The sequence below is a fragment of the Pantherophis guttatus genome, chromosome 1, assembly GCF_059756535.1.
Source record: "Pantherophis guttatus breed Tessera chromosome 1, ASM5975653v1, whole genome shotgun sequence".
NCBI classification, from domain to species: domain Eukaryota; kingdom Metazoa; phylum Chordata; class Lepidosauria; order Squamata; family Colubridae; genus Pantherophis; species Pantherophis guttatus.
The window spans coordinates 293387230-293405182 of NC_142063.1; the positions used below are offsets into that span (position 1 = coordinate 293387230).

General features: G+C 35.7%; 1 protein-coding gene across 8 annotated transcripts in view; it reads left to right on the forward strand.

The window, feature by feature from the left end:
• Window positions 1-17953, forward strand: part of CDC42BPA (CDC42 binding protein kinase alpha) — a 143910-nt gene that overhangs the window by 68550 nt on the left and 57407 nt on the right. For 6 of the 8 annotated variants that reach the window (XM_034427949.3, XM_034427953.3, XM_034427951.3 and 3 more), the window contains exons 8-15: window positions 651-899; window positions 1465-1544; window positions 3864-4030; window positions 5776-5898; window positions 12558-12691; window positions 14994-15236; window positions 15552-15662; window positions 16204-16451. In XM_034427949.3, coding sequence (XP_034283840.1) covers window positions 651-899; window positions 1465-1544; window positions 3864-4030; window positions 5776-5898; window positions 12558-12691; window positions 14994-15236; window positions 15552-15662; window positions 16204-16451 — 1355 coding nt within the window. The remainder of the gene's footprint in view (window positions 1-650; window positions 900-1464; window positions 1545-3863; window positions 4031-5775; window positions 5899-12557; window positions 12692-14993; window positions 15237-15551; window positions 15663-16203; window positions 16452-17953) is intronic. The other 2 variants (XM_034427950.3, XM_087883126.1) reach the window with 1 other exon arrangement.

Consider the following 17953-nt stretch of genomic DNA (forward strand, 5'->3'; position numbering starts at 1 on the left):
CTGAGTTAATTTAATATGCACTATTTTGTCCTTTCTCTGCCAACCAAAAGATAGATATGTCCACTGAGCAGAAACAAGAATGTCTTCTTGTTAAAAGAAGTTCAGTCATTGTTGCAACTAGACTGAATCTGTCAATTTTGGTTTTTCTTCGTTTGTTTCCGCCTCGTCAATTAGTTTACAAGAATAGTATGAGCTCATATTTTTACACATCTTCCTGCAAATTTCATTTCATTTACTCCTTATTTTTTATGGTGCATTTCTTAGTATGTGTATCTTTTTTCAAGACAGGTACTGTATCTCTGATATAAAATATTCTGTGCATACTACCCCAAAACACATATTTTATGAATTCCTAAGTGCATAACAAAATTCTAAAAAGTCTAGATTTCAACATACAAGTGTTGAAAATTTCTTACCAATTTGTGCTTATACTTCTGAATAAATTTATTACTGAAGACACTTCCTTGGAGAAAGTGGTAACTCACATTATGTGGCAATATATTTGTACTTGATAAATTTCTGATGGAAGATATAAATGTACCCATACAGAACCTATGGGGTTCTGCTTCTTGGGTTGGAGTGATTAGTGTATGTTTTTTTGTAAAGTAGTTAGCATTAGTTTATTAATTAGCATTTTTTTTTCTTTTAAGGAAAGATTTCAGTTTCCTGCCCAAATGACAGACGTGTCTGAAAATGCCAAGGACCTAATTCGAAGGCTTATCTGCAGCAGAGAACATAGACTTGGGCAGAATGGAATAGAAGACTTTAAAAGCCACCCATTTTTTTCAGGGATTGACTGGGATAACATTCAGAACTGTGAAGCACCTTATATTCCTGAAGTCAGCAGTCCAACAGATACTTCGAATTTTGATGTAGATGATGACTGTTTAAAAAATTCTGTAAGTAATAGAGGAGAGTGTCTTTTAATACGTTACATTGATATTTGTGTATTTATGTATAAAATTTATATCTTACATTTTACTAATACCCCAATCATTATTTAAAATAGGCAGCAAATGAAATACGTAACAAACAAACAAACAAACAAATAAATAAAAATTACTGATTGACACTACTATCAAAATTTATGTCCATTAGGTCACAAAAAATGGAAAGTAACCAAACAAGAAGCTTTCATTAATTTCTAAAATAAGCAAAAATGGCAATCAGACACTCGAAAAAAGACAGATTTTCTTTTTCATGGTTTTTATTGTTTTCTCAGCTTTTTGTTCTGTACTTTTGGTGATGTAAACATTGCTGGAAATAAGAAACATTGAACCAAAATTACTTTTACACTACCATAAATGACCAAGGAAACCAGCGGTAGTGTTTCTGTGATGGTCTTTTTAAATCTGCTACTTTTTCTGAACCAGAATACCCATTGTGCTAATTTTACCTGAAATTAATACAAATGGATTAACCTTTTCTAAATTAGTAAACTCTTCTTGTTCCTTTAAACTTCAGGAGACAATGCCACCGCCAACACATACTGCATTTTCTGGCCATCATCTGCCATTTATAGGATTCACATATACAAGTAGCTGGTGAGTGACCAGTTTGTTTATACTAAATAATACTAGAATAGCTCAATTATTTTGTGATTTAAAAATAAAATAGAATTAAGTGCAAGTATTTCCTTGCATTATTTGTTAATATTTGTTTCTGTAATGTGTGTATTTTACATGAAAATTTCGAACCAGTTGTAGTATAAAATTCATACATTGAATGGCACATTGTTTCCATCTTCATAGAAAGTACAGATTATATAATAAAACTGCATACCAGACAAAATCCCTAATGTTAGTCCAATATATTGCTTATATCCAGTTATATCCAATATATAGTTCTTGTTGGTTGTTTCCTCTATCTAGAATAATAATAAAAAAGGTAGAGGAGTCCTTGCAGATTTTACTCTAGTAGTCATTGCCAACTGAGGGGGCAGTGCTCATCTCCGTTTCAAGGCCATTGAGCCAGCTCTGTCTGAAAACATTTCCTCAGTCATGGGGCCAGCATGACATCATAGATCGTTACCTTCCTGCCAAAGTAGTACCTATTTATCTACTTACATTTGTATGCTTTCAAACTGCTTAGATTGGCAGGACCTGGGGCTAGGATGGGAGCTCATTCGATCATGTGGTGCTCAAGTCTCAAACCTGGGCTGCTGGCTTTCCAGCTGATAAGCCCAGTGTCTTAACCACTGAGCCACCATGCCAACCCACCTAGAAGGTGAATGCAAAATATTAAAAGGCCAAAACTGAAAGGGATTTTTTAATGGATAGAGACAAATATAATAGTTGTTCTGCAGTGGCACTGCAGAATACTTATTCAATATGTAATTGGCTATTAAAAGAGCTTCTGACTGATAGAATACAGGATTTACACAGTTGGGCAAGTTTATATTGTAGATCATTTCCTTACCTGCTTTATCTAAGTATATACAATGCTGCTTAAGAGTTTGTGAATCTTTTTTGATTTTTTTAAAATTTCTGCATAAATATCACTTAAAACTTGATCTGTTCTCTATACAAAAACTAAAACTATATAAAGAAAGCCCAATTAACCAAATGAGTCAAAATCTTAATTGATTTATTGAATGTGTAGCAAAATTATGTGAACATTTAGGATTATCAGTTCATTTGAAGGAAAAATTAGAGTCAGGTATTTCAATCAATGGAAATCTAATAATCAGGTTTGAGTGCAGAAGTCCTGCTTTGTTTAAAGAATTTAATTCTGAATATTCACTATCAAAGTCTGATCTTCATAATGCAGGTATGTGGAAGTGTGTCATGATTTGGAAAAAAAAAGATTTCTACAGTTCTCCGAAAAGTGATATTTATCAGGCTAGAAAATATTATAAAACTATTTCCAAAGAATTTGGACTCCTCCAGTCCACTCTCAGCAGATTTTGTACAACTGAAGGCAGTTCAACACCATTGTTACCCTCCATAGAAGTAGTCGACCAACCAAGATCACACTAAGAGCAAGGCATATAATACTTTGGGAAGTCTCAAAGAATTTTAAAAGGAGTGATGTCTAAGGAACTAAAGGCCTTAGGAACTAAAGAAATGAAATGGCCAAGTCCAAATCCTGACCTTAATCCTATAGAAATATTGTTGAAGGACCTGAGGTAGGCAGTTCATGAGAGGAAACATATTAACATTCCTGAGTTGAAGCTTTTCTGCAAGGAATTCCTCCAGCCTGATGTGCAGAATTGATCAACTGAAAGCAAAGATTCACATCATTTGAATCATTTCCCACAATAAAACAATGAACAAATACAATATGTTTGACTCATTTGTTTAATTCAGTTCTGTTTATCTAGTTTTAGTATGGAGGACTTGTATGGAGAATGTGTTTTAGGTCATATTTTTGCAGAAATATTGAAAATTCAAAAGGCTTCACAAACCTTTTAGCATCACTGCATAATTGGAGATATTTTAAGAGTACACCTAAGTATCTGGGTAATTTTTAGTTATTTTTTTCTACTGACAGAGCTATTTCATTGCTGGAATGGGAAGAGGTGACAAACTATTCTCTTCCCTCTTTATGACTGTCACCATTTAAAATTGACTCTGGATATTTGGAAGATCATCAGAAGTCAATTTGGGAGGTAATAAGAGGGAAGAGAGACAATCTTTGTGAGTGGATTTCATTAGAATGTTCAAGTGGATTCCTACTTGAATTATATTGGATTTCAAGCCATTTATGATGGCTTCATGAATACATTTTCAAAAAACTGTACAATAAAGAGACCTAACTGCCTCGTTTTCTGTTGGAATGTATATATGAACTTTTAATTATCCTAATATGAAAGTCATAAAGATCATGTTAAATTGTTCTAAACCTGATAACTATCTTTTCAGTGTGCTTTCGGATCGTAGTACTCTAAGATTTGCAGCTGGGCAACGTGTAATGGAACTTGATGCCAATGTTCAAAGAACACTAGAAGATACCTTAGCTACAGAAGCGTATGAGAGACGAATAAGACGTTTAGAGCAAGAAAAGCTGGAACTTAGCAGAAAACTTCAAGGTATTCCTATATAAAGCATACATGATTATCTATTTAAGTCAATTTTGGATTCCATGATTTACGTGGTAGAAAAACTTATACTACTACATTTTCAGTAGAAACAGTATTTGAAAACATTTCGCATATAACTGGACATTAATTTACTGTGGTATAGTCAGTGTCATAGCTTAGTAATAATTTGGATGAAAAGAACATATTTTACAAGTAGAAATTACAATAAATTATTAATTTTTGATATTGCAAAGACAGTTGCACATATAGCCTAAGTATTAAGATATTTGCAGAAAGAAAAGAAGTAAAGTAAAAAATGACAATGTATTGAGAAAAATTAAAACCAAGTCGGGCCCAATCCATGGTTTACAACTTTAGAATATGTGGAAAATTGTTGTTGGAGAACAAGTGACCTCTAGGGCTTTATTAGGGTATTTTTCTGGAGGATCGGAGAATACAGTATGGAAGAGCTTGAAGAAACATACAAATGATAGTATTTTAATGTTGAAATTAAAGATTTAAAAATAATTCAGAAACAAAAACCAAATGAGACAATTAAAAGAGAAAACTGCTGAGTGATGATGGTTAGACTGAATATGAAATTGAGGACATAAAAATAGTTTAAGAACTGAAATTTATAGAGGGTGGGATTTCTATGCAAGGTAAAAAAATGTGCATAAGGAGTTTTACATTATAGGTTACACAAAAAGTTTAAATGTTGGATTGAACAAAAAAACCTGTAGTCTAGATTTCTTTACCATTATGGAGAGGTTTGTACTGAATACTTGCTTAGCTTGGCTTACGATTTGTAGAAAAAATCTAGCTTACATAACTTCCATGAAGTTCTGTTCATTTATTCCCTTAATGCAATTTGATCTTTTTTTAGACACTTAAGAATGTAACAACATAATATTTTAGTTTCCATTGCTTCCCAAAGGGATACAGTATAGGAGGCTTCAACTTTTTCAGTTTCTCTTTCTCTTGCCAGCAAATCATCTTTTAAGATTGATTTACAGCATTGGTTTTCTATGTTGAAATAGCAATAGTACTTAGACTTATGTGCAGCTTTTCAGTGCTTTACAGCCTTCTCTAAGCTGTTTACAGAATCAGCATATTGCATCCCAAAATTTGGGTTCTCATTTTACCCATCTCAGAAGGATGAAAGGCTGAGTCAACCTTGAGCCTAGTGAGATTTGAACTGCCAAATTGCAGTCAGCCGGCAGTCAGCAGAAGTAGCCTGCACCCTAATCACTGCACCACCTCAGTACCCAGTACCACTGTGGTAAATGCTGGTGAGCAGTGAGTTTTTCCCCTATGATTGGGCAAATGGGGATATCCATTCAGGAAGATTTGCCACCACCACCACCAGTGAGCAGTATGTGGCTGCAGTTGGTTGTTTTTCTACAATTTACCTATCTATTGGACAGTAGTTATAGAAAAGCAACTACACTTAGCACAAATGCCATCACTTGGTAAATTAGTTAACATACTGTTTTTTAAAAAATAGGATCAATGTAATTGTATAAGATTCATTTTCATACTGTTCTTGATCACTAGAAGAAAGTGAAGGTCAGTTCCTTATAGAAGTTCAAAAAGTTTGGTATGACAGAAAGTTTTATAGAATCTTTAGATTGGGGTCCAAAAATTGTCAGGCCATAGATACTTGTTGGGTACCATATTAGGATTTTGAAATGCCAAAATCTATAGATTGAAAATTTTGAATGCAGTCTTACATCTTCCTTGCTTTTTTAAAGAATCCACACAAACAGTCCAGGCCCTACATTATTCAACTGTAGATGGTCCATTAACAGCAAGCAAAGATTTAGAAATTAAAAGCCTGAAGGATGAAATTGAAACATTGAGAAAACAAGTCACTGGTAAGTACCAATATTTAATATTGAAAACATTATAAATTCTTTTCTAGTTTTTGTGTTCTGCTCAAGCAAACAACAAGTTCCTTCACAAATATTTCAACTATTATATTTATCATCCAATGTAAAATGTCAACAGATAAACCTTACTTATCAACTGCTTCATGCAGTGAATGTTTGAAGTTAAAATAGTGCTGAAAAAATAATTGCAACCAAGGTGCACATGACTTTCATAGCAACTCTCTCTCAGTCAGGTGTTTGCCATTACAGTCAGTTAGTATGCATTGATCTTTGACCCTTTTTTCTTTTTTTCTTCTTCACAGAGCAGAGAGATTGCCTAAAAAGGTGACCTCTTTAGGTAATCTTTCCTGTCTCATCTCTTTTTTTCCTCCCTCCTCTCTAAAGAATAAAGAAATTGGAGAGAAAGGGATTACAAGGGAGTAAATAGGCACATAATGGGGAATACACATTAAAAGGCATGCAGTAATGCTGACTATTTACCAACCAGATAGCCTAAGGTTAATTAGTTAACTCCCTTTTTGCCAATTATCCTAATACTGAGGTGAGCATTCTATAGGCTGTGGAAACTTTTTCACATTCATTCTTAACAATTTCTTTGCTTTCATTCCTGTTCCTCTGGTTCTCTATCAGTGAAGAAATCATTGAAACTTACTAAAGTGTTTTCTTGCTTCATTTCTGCTTATAAGGTCATACAATCAAACTGCATTTTCTACCTTACTATTTCTAACTTTGGCATTCTATTCTCCAACCACCAAGTAGCATGTCTTACTTACATGTTCTGTTGATTTTATATTGAATTTGACCATTAAATTAGTCAACTTCATTTTCTTCTACATTAGTGGTTGGAGCATAAACACTGATAACTGTGCATGCTGTCCTGCCCTTGATTTGGTCAATTGACTGCATTTACCTAAATACTGTCTTTGCCTTCCTGATAATGAAAACACTATCTTTTTCGTTTGTTGCGGCCTGAGTAGTAAGCAGTATGATCTTCTGACTGAAAATATCCAGTTTTAGTTCTTTTCAATTCAGTGATACGTAAGATATCAATGTGCAGCCATTGTTTCATCTGTCTCGATGTTAAGCTTTTCCAGTTCATCTTTCACATTCCATGTTCCCACTGTATTTCAGTATTGGCAACTCCCGATTTTCTTTCCCTGCATGGCAGTATCCAAAAAGTTTTAACTTAGTTGTATCATAAACCCCATTGTTGCTCCAAAAAAAACCCCTTGATTATTCCTCAGTAGCATGTTAAGAGCTTCTCAGCATAAAGGGGCCCATCATCAGCACTACATTGCAAGTCATTTTATCTTGTCTCTCAATGTGATTTGCTTGATAAAATACAGGAGTGATTTACATTACCTTTCTCCCACGCAATATGAAATGATGCCTTTGCCATTTTTGCCAGAGTCTTTTGATGGCAAGATGGGTGGCATATAGATATAGTAAATAAATTGACAGTAAAATGATCATGTGTCTCTAGCATCTTTCTATATATGAGCCATGGTGGCACAGTGGTTAGAATGCAGTATTGCAGGCTAATTCTGCCAACTGCCAGGAGTTTGATTCTGACCAGCCCAAGGTGGACTCAGCCTTCCATTTTTCTGAAGTTGATAAAATGAGGACCCAGATTGTTGGGGACAATATGCGGACTCTGTAAACAGCTTAGAGAGGCTGTAAAGCACTGTGAAGTAGTATATAAGTCTATTGCTAAATAGCTGCTGTCCGATATAGGTGCTTATGGGTATCTGGGATAAATTTAATGCCTTGGGTTGTTCTGCTTGGATATTTTTGGCATACCCTCCAGCATTCTTTACTGTCCCTACAAGGATAGCCCCTTTATCACAATAATATATCACTGCAGGAATTGTGGGGCTTATTTTTTATATTTGAGCATGGTATTGGTGACTTCTTTGCTGAATTAATGTAATACCATTTGCATTTCATTTAGATTCTGTGTTCAGACTAGTACTCCTATCTCAAAAATGGTAGAGAAAGGGATAACCAAAATGAAGAAATGAGAGTGCCATTATTACTAGAGTATGTCCAGGTTAGCAAATAAGATGATAACAAGGGGGCATAGTTAATTTGCTGTCCTGAATAAAAGCATGGTGTTTTGTTTATTCTTTTATTTTCTGCTATTATAAAAGTAAGGATTCTTGGTCACATTGGAATTCACTAAGGGCAAAAAGATAGATGAGAAATCCTATTACACAAGTCACTATAATAAAGCATGTAATAATTACTAGCTTTAAAGGGAGATTTTATAAATCCATCAATAAATCGTAGTCACAATTACAAAGTAGAGTTTCTAATTCTTAATTTTGTTCTCTGTGATTTCCATATATGGAGTTTTGCATTTTCATAATAACATATCTAGAATGTTTCAAGCCTAACATTTTGGGTGAAAGGCTCACCCAAATCTGTACAGGCAAGAAGTAAAGGAGCTGCCTCTGCACATTCTTCCATTATCTTTTAATCAACATCATCTAAAGTTTAGATTCAAACCTTTAAAGTTTGGATTTCAAAACTCAAAAATAATATTTAAAACAATCAAATTAATTTAAAAGACTTGGATGAAAAGAAAGATTAAGACTTCCTTTTTAACACAGAAAAAAATGAAGGTTAAGTATACCTTCTAAGGGAATGCATTTTATAATTTGGTCATGGTACGAGAAAAAGTCCTCTCTTGACAAGTGAACTTCTAATATCACAAGCATCTTTGAGATAGTTTCATAGCTGTCACTCAGATATTCAGGCCCTGAGCTTTTTAAGGGATTTGAAAATTAAAAACTATGGAATTGTTCCTATATTAATTTATCAACATTAACATAATATGATTTTAGTAGTTTTGTGGAAGATAGTATTAGTACTCAGGAATATGATAGTACCTTTATTGACCAATAGATTTTATTAAAAGGAATAAGAGTGAACCTTTTACTAAGTTGCTAGTTGGAAAAGGTTCTACAGATTTCTGATTACTTAGTATCTGTAGTAGTGCCCAGAACTATTTTCATTTTTCAGGTGTTGCTAATGACAGAGCCAGTTTGGTATAGTGATTAAAGATACTAGCCTATAAATTGTGAGTTCTTGGCCTAGGCACAAAGCCAGCTAGGTAATTTTGAATCAATCACTTTCTCTTAGCTCTGTGAAGAAGGCAATGGCAAACCACTTCCAAAAAATGTTGCCAAGAAAAGTGCATTGTCCATGAAGTTGCCAAGAATCCAGTCTGACTGGAAGGCATTAAATCAATCTGTCTTGTTGTCATCACCTTAGCTGCTCCATTTTGCATGACAGAGCTTCCAAGCATTTTTCAAGAGTAGTCTTACATAAAGACTGTATAGTCTAACAGTGATTTAGCCAAGGCTTTGGTATTCATTGCCAGATCCAAATAGCTATAGAAAAATTACAGTTGTTACAGTAGATGCACTGTAGATACACTGTAACAACTGTGGCATCAAGGAGGACTTCCAGACTACAGATCTATATTTTTAAGGGAAGGGGAAATTCCCTTAAATTTTAAGGAAATATCTGTTGTCATTTATTAACTGAGAATTGTGGATTGTTAAGCAAGTACTTGTCCCAATTCAAGTCATTCCAGGCTTGATCCCTTTATGCCCTGAGTAAGGTAAGAAACTCTCCAATTTACCCCACTCGCCTATCTTCCCCCACATTTCTCCCTGTCTTGTGGGGTAGCAAGCATCCCTAGAACTACGTGGCTCTAGGGCTGCTTGCCACACTCTGGAAAGCAGCAGCTGCCTGAGTCCAGTCCCAGCCGCAGTCACCCTTGCCTGCCTGTACTCTAAGACCTCTGCTGCTCTGCACTCTGCTGTCTGTAGACTGTAATACTAAGCATTTTGAAATGCAGTTGAAATATTCCCATATTTTAATGAAAAAGCACAGTTAAAAAAAATAGATTTTTTCTATTTGAAATTTCAAATAGCTTCTTCTATCTTATTCCTTGTTCCCAAGAAAATGATCTGTCAGCATCTTAGCAATTTGTCTGATGCAAAAACAAATGGACACTTTAGGATAAATTAGGCTCAAGGTATTATGCATAATGAAAATGAATGGTGTAACATTCTGTATGCTTTGTTTATTTCTTTTAAGTGACTACTAATTTGTTTTAAAAATAAAAGCTTGGGGTGTAGATTCCTTTTGCAGTTTCAGAAATAATAAAATAAATATAATAAATATTACATTGAATTAGAGCTTTAATTATTTAATTTATCTTCCTTTAATTAGGGGTAATTAAAGTCAACTATGTATAATAAGATGTGAACTACAAAATTTTGTCTTGAGTAAGGCAACACTTCTGCTGATTTTAAGAACATGCACACAAAATACTAAGCACCCTTCAATTTAATTTGCTAAATTATATACCAAAGTTTTTGGCTTAGACAGTATCTCACCTAACTGCTATGTGTAAATGTTATGCAATATGTCTTATTACATTTTTCTTAAGAGAAAATAATAGCATAACCTGCATTACAACTTGTGATTCTTAATTTCATGAAGATGAATATCATGAAATTAACAGTTGCAGATAAGAATTTCAAGTTTACTTAGTCAAGGGTACTTAAAATCTGAATTCAAAGTTTATTTGTAGAGATTTGAATGTTTTTCCTTATTTAGAATTAAGCTTACCAGCATTAAGATTAAATATTGTGGGTTCTATTGTTTCAACATGCAAAGAGCATATTTATTCCTGGTTATGTTATTTTCTATGTTAGGCCCAATTATTATCTCTGCATATTCAACATGCTCATATTTTCATATCTCTGTCATCTGTCCTCTATTCCGATATTCTGAAGTAACAGAAATAAGTAAGATGGAGGCAAAATTGAACAACCAACCAAAACATTCAGATATTAACTTGATTTTGTATGTTTTTTTCTAAAAACAACAACCATGGGTTGATATTGTATCAAAAATAATAAAGAAAATGTTAAGAAAGCGTAAGGACCCCAATATGGTTTCTTCTAGGTAGAAATTCTTTATTTTTTTCTGTTCAGTTTTATTTCTCATCAGTATAGAATAGATATTTCAGAATGAAAAATGAATTTCTCATTCTGCTGGATATTTGTCACAGTTAATGTCTCATTTTATAACCAAGTGGATTCAGGATATAATGATATTGTTTCCTGTTCAGTCTGTGGGCCTTTGACAACTAATACAGTGCTTTTCTATAAATCCCTTTTGTTTTTTTAATTCAGATTATTCATGTTACTATGCACCCAAAATATATCAGAGAAATATGTCTCCCACTAGAATTACCATGGGCTAACTAGGATATGTTTATATTTTATCTTTAGAGGCTTTGTACACCTAGGATCTGTAATCCCTTATCTAGGGAAGGTCATTTCATACCTTGTATTATTTTTTTTAATTTTATTTTATATTCAATTTATATACCGCCCTTCTCCCTGAGGACTCAGGGCGGTGCACAGCCAGAATTAAAAACATGAAATACAAATATTAAAAACAATTAAAATCTATATAAATTTCACCCAAAAATTTAAAAAACCACAAACCAATTAAACATTTAAAAAATTTCTTCCTAAACCAGCCCGGCTTGCTGGAAAAAGTGGGTTTTAAGGGCATGGCGGAAGGCACTGAGGTCTTGGATTCTCCTTATCTCTGGGGGCAACTGATTCCAGAGGGTAGGTTCCCCCACAGAGAAGGCTCTCCCCCTGGGGGTCACCAGCCTACATTGTTTGGCTGATGGCACCCTGAGGAGGCCCTCTCTGTGGAAGCACACGGGTCGCTGGGAGGTCGTCGGTAGCAGCAGGCGGTCTCGAAGATAGCTAGGCCCTATGCCATGGAGCACTTTAAAGGTGATAACCAACACCTTGAAGCGCACCCGGAAGACCACCGGGAGCCAGTGCAGTTCGCGCAGGAGCAGTGTTACATGGGAGCACCATGCTGCTCCCATCACTACCCGTGCTGCTGTGTTCTGGACCAGCTGGAGCCTCCAGGTGCCCCTCAAGGGGAGCCCATGTAGAGAGCATTGCAGTAGTCAAGGCGAGAGGTGACGAGGGCGTGAGTGACTGTGCACAGGGAATCCCGATCAAGAAAGGGCCGCAACGGGCGATTAATGACCTTCCATAAAATTTGGACATTCCCATTTAAAAAGGCCTTTATTGAAATTACTATTTTGTTTTTAATTGATCTATGAAGAAAAAAAATTGTGATCAACCTGGAGTTTTTAAATTAAAACTTTATAATCATTTTTAACCATTTTTAAGTGCCAAGCTCCCTGGGGAACAGTATCCCATTTCTATAAAATGGTGAAATTTCCACCATGACTTTGGAAGGAATTCTCAGATCTAGGAAGAGAAAATCTAAAATTAGCAAAATTGACCACAGAGCCCACACTAATCTCTAGCCTTAGTCTGGAGCTCATTTTACAGAAGACACAATTTGAAGAAGAAATTGAGACAGGATCACTTACCTCTCATTTTAACTGGTAGAAAGTCCTGCTACTATAGTCAGCACTTCACACATACAAACTGACAAATAGTACCTAAACATTCAACTCTTCTGGGACATTGGAATGAATGATGGGTCCTTTTTATTGCCCAAAGTGAACAGTAAGGCTTCTATTTTAGTGTTTTATATTTCTCAGTAATTTTCTCTTATAGATTCTGGGCGATTAGAGCAGCAACTTGAAGAAGCCAGTTCTGCACAAAGAGCTTTAGAAGATGCTACCAGACACATCAAAACTTACGAGAAGCAAATGAAAGCACTAAAGCAAGAGCGGGATGATCTTAATAAGGTATAAACAATCTGATTAACATTTTTATTTCTATTTTAGTTTTAGAATACTTCACTTCTATATTCAATCATCTTAACATAGCCACACAGCAATCACATTTTAAACCAGGTTTAAACAAACATAAAGTCGGCATTGGGAGCTGCTGCCTCCCAACGCCCTTTAAATACCCCGCGACACCCGAGCAGTCAATCGGCCATACTTCTGGGTCTCTATATCAATTAACAGCAGCGTCATCTGCTCCCCGCTTTGCCCTTCCCACTGAGGCAAAGGGAATCCCACCACGAATGCCTAACCTGGCCGCAGGGTGACTGACCACCTAGCCTAACACAGCACCAACCACCACCAACATGCAGCCCAAACCCCACCCGATCCAGCCGTCAACTATATCTGTGCATCATTCCCATGGCTGTCATCACCGACGCCCCTGCAGTCCCATGGCTGTCATCTCTGATGCCCCAACAATTTCCTATCCTCAGATGTGTCAAGTTGACGTGACTGTCGACATTTGGGAGCTTACTGCTATATTTATATAGAAAGCTTTCTTAAACTCAGGTAATATTGTTTATTATGGGGTAGATCATGGAAGAACTATACCAAAGAAACAGATACAAAGTTTGAGAATAGTGATATAAATAACATTCAGACATTCTGTATTTGTGTGAATGTGTTATATTGCACAGAGAGAAAGGAGGATATTTGAATTAATTTGAAAATTAACCTTGGACGTTAAATTATCTACTAAAAACCACTATGAAATCTGTGATAAAACATTTTAAAGTAATTTAAATTAATCTACAATCCATTATTGTATATGATTAATTATAATAAATACTTAAATTGGTTAGGTGTTCTAAGATAATAGAAAGAAGCAATCACCTATGTTAATGTCCATATTTATATTAACTAAAGGTATATTAGATGCTGAATGTTGTTTGGTGATAGGTAAGTCACACAAAAGCTTTCTCACTAACAAGTAGCAACATGTATATGTGACTAAATAAGAAAGCAGTTCTTTGATTTGTAGCATCTCACTCCTTATTACAGAATAAAAAATAGAATTGCTTTTTTTCTGTATCAATATAATAATAGATAGTAAAAAATAAACCTACATCCTTTGCTGCCTTTTTCTTGAGGAAAAGATGTATCTGAACTTTATATAATATATGGAATGTTAGGGATTAAATAGAGGCATGTTGCTAATGGAATTTCTTATGACCATATAATATTGATTGTGTTTTCATAAAAATTGCTATGTTAGTTTATTCTTTATTAAAACAGTGATCCAAGCAATGCTGTGGCTGTCCTTTCTCAGTGCCTGGTGACTGTAGGGATCTAGATGAGGGATAACAGGCTTTAACTGAATTCTGGCAAGATGACGTGGATGGGGGTGCTGGGGTCCTCAGGATCTGGTTATTTATCATCTTTAGTTCTGGATGGGGATGCACTACCCCAGACGTACCCAGTACACAATCTGGGGTACTCCTGGACTCGCGATTCCTGCTCAAAGAGCAAATGGTGGTCGTGGCTAGGAGGGCCTTTGCACAGTTTCATGTTGTGCCCTTATCTGGATCGTGAGGTCTTGCACATGATCACTCATGCCCTAGTCATCTCTTGGTTGGATTACTGCAATGCACTATATATGGGCTACCCTTGAAGTGTATCTGGAAGCTACAGGTGATACAGAATGAAGGGCACACACAGTTCTGGGCCCCTATAGTGTCACATAATAACACGGCTGTTTTACGAACAGCATTGGATGCCATTTTGTTTCTGGGTCCAGTTCAAGCTGTCGGTTATTACCTTTAAAGCCCTATAGGGTATGGATCCAGGGTATCTGAGGAGCCATCTCACCTCAATTTAGATTAGTCTGCTCTGCTCGCAGCAGCAGAAGAGGCCTGCTGCAGACCTCATCTGCTAAGGAATTTTGGTGGGTGGGGTCAAGAAAGGCCTATTCCACTGTGATCCCAACTCTGTGGAACACTCTATCACCAGATGTGAGAATTGTTCCCATCCCTTTTGGCCTTCTTAGAATGGTATAGAAACTTGGTTTTGCCAGGGGAATAGTCAGCACTGGAGGTGGTTTATGAGGTAAAAAGACCTTATCCAAGTTTTTTGCCATCCATGCCCTTGGTTCTGTTTTTTGCTTAGCTTTAAAGTTTTAATGGACATAGCTTTAGATTTTTAACTTCTTTTATACTTATCTTTTTATGTTCTGCAAACTGTATGTCTTACTTGTTTTAACCCCATTTAGTGATAGAAAGCTAATATTTAAGGATATGTCATATTTTGTTTCTGATTGCAGGAACTGCTTGATTCCAGTGAGAGGTTAAAGGCACAAACCAAAGAACTGAAAGATGCACATAGCCAACGGAAATTGGCCATGCAGGAATTCTCTGAGATGAATGAACGACTTACGGAATTGCATTCACAAAAACAGAAGCTTACCCGCCATGTTAGAGATAAAGAAGAAGAAATGGAAGTGGTAATGCAAAAGGCAGAAAGCTTGAGACAAGAATTACGTAGAACAGACAGAATAAAGAAAGAAGTAAGTTTAATCTGTCCATCCATCCATCTATCTAATTTTTAAAGCACCAAAAATCACCCCAGATTTACTTTAGGGATAGTGTTACACAAGAAAGTTCACGTAAATTTAAATTCGTGTGTTTGTCTTTTAGTTAATTAAACAATGGTAATTGATAAATAACAGACTCTGCAATTCATTTTAATCTTCTAAATATACTTATTGATATCATCTTTATGATAGAATTATATATGCAGATGAATCCAGAGGTTTCTGGTGCATTAGTAAGGAAAAGCAATGCTAAAATGAATGTTTATGATTTTAAAATTATATTTGTAGCTGGAAGTTCATGCTGAAGCTGCAGCTGCTGAGGCATCCAAGGACAGGAAGCTGCGTGAGAGAAGTGAGCAATATTCTAAGCAGCTGGAAAATGAATTAGAAGGACTAAAGGTTAGTCTTTATTGATTTCACCATTTTAAAGCGTGTGAGTGCCTTTGTCTGATGTAGGGGTAGGAGACTTGCAAGTTATTATCATTTACAACAGCTTATTTTGAATGACTTTAAATGGAAGGCATACTAAAATGTATATAAATCAATCATTGAGGAATGAGGACTCTGGTAAGGAAATAATTCTGAAACAATGATCCAAGGAGTCATGAAACCCCCCCCTCCCAGCAGAATGATAATGATCTGGTTTGTAAAGTATTTCTGTGCATCCATCTACTTTGCAGTGGTCTATTTTCTATTGTTAATGTTGGAAGAATAGATAATTAAGTTCATAATTTGTTAAGCATTTATCAAAGAGGAAGCTCAGTTGAGGAACAAAAGCAATCCAGTGAAATGCAATTTATTAAATTTTATTTTAAAATCAGTGTCAACCAATTTCATTTTCCTTTTTTTCACCTCCTAGGATGAATTATTCCTATTTTATACTGTATGCCAGAATTTTCCAGATCATAAAAGCTAATTCTGAAATGTCCCTTTTTTGTAGCAGAAACAAATTGGTTGGTCTCCAGGGGTGAGCAGCACAGAACATCAGCAGGAAATAACAAAATTAAAAGCTGACTTGGAAAAGAAAATTGTTTTTTATGAAGAAGAACTGTCTAAACGAGAAGTAATACATTCTAATGAATTAAAAAATCTGAAGAAGGAATTTCGCGATGCAGAGATCCAACAACTTGCTCTCAAAAAAGAAATTCTGATATTGAAAGACAAATTAGAAAAGACAAGGAGAGAAAGGTATGACTATTCATGTACAATTCCTCTGTTCTTGGATATTTTTATGATTTTAAAAAAGTTGATACAGCTGCAGATATTTACATTTGGATACCCAAATAATATTCTATCCTAAAGTAACAAATTAATGTGTTTTAGCCTTTGTAACAATTTCCTAAAATTATTAGGAAATGAATAAAAAGATTCGTTAGATTCAGTATGACCTGGCAGGAGATATGTAAAGATTGTATCTTAAATGTGTTGGATCTTTGCAACTATATTTATACAATAAGTATGTCTTTACATACCGTATTTTTCGGAGTATAAGATACACCTTTTCCTCCCCTAAAAGGGATGAAAATTTGGGTGCGTCTTATACACCGAATGTAGTCCTGCCCATCCATTGGCCCCCACCCTTTGGCCTCTGCCTTGCAGCAGTTACCTCCTTGCAAGCAACAGCAAGAAAAAACAGCTCCTTTCAGCTTCAGCACAGCCTAATTAGCACAAGTTGATTGGATCAACCTCCCGACTCTCAGCAGATTTGCTCTCAGCTGTTTTGCGCAGGGCTCTGCTATTTGCTGCAAAGAGATAAATTGCTGGAGCAGATTTTTTTTTTCCTTGTGCTAATCAAGCTATGCTGAAAACGAAAATGAAAGTAAAGCAGGCTGTTTGCTGTTTGCTGTTTGCTGCAACGAGGCAGAATTTCTCAGAATCAAAGGCAGAGGGAGATTTCTTTTTCTTCTTTTTCTCACCAAAAAAGGTAGGCGCGTCTTATACTCCAGTGCGTTTTATACTCTGAAAAATACGGTAGCTCTTTCAAACTGTTTTACTTAAAAGATGAAGATGAAGAATAATAATGCACAATGACGGTAAATTACTTTGAAAGAGGGGTTTACATATGCACTTCATTCGCTGTCCTATATAGTTTGTATGTATCTACCTCTGATTTTGGTTGAATTCAGAGTGTGTGTTTTTTATAAATAAAGGTCTGTCTCTTTCCTTAGTAGGTTATGGTAAAATGGAGAAACTGTGTTGGCTGAATGAAGGAGATAATCCCTTTTTTTTGTTTAAAGATTCTCCTGCACACTTGCATGCTCCAGTCAATAGGGCAACTCTCTGAGTGAAAGTGGTGATGTGAGCAGATGGTATTGGCAGAATAGAGTGGGCAACTATGTTTATTTATTTATCCATATCATTGATAAGTCAACTCTGGGCAGCTAACGAACAGTAGAAAAATAAATACAAAAACAAAATTTTAAAAACTATATAAAAACCTAGAACCAAGGAGATGGATGGCACAGGGATGAGAACTTCCACTTACCCCATCAACCACCTCCAGTGGTATGTGCCCCCCTCAGAGTCCCAAGCCAATTTGCAAAAGCAATTGTTTATACACTTCCAGAAGACCAAGAGGGGGAAGCAGTTCTCACCTCTGGTAGTAGAATAATCCATAGGGCCAGGGCCACAGTGGAAAAGGCTCCTCTCCTTGTCCTCCGCTGGATTTCCTGAGAGAGGGTCTGTAGCAG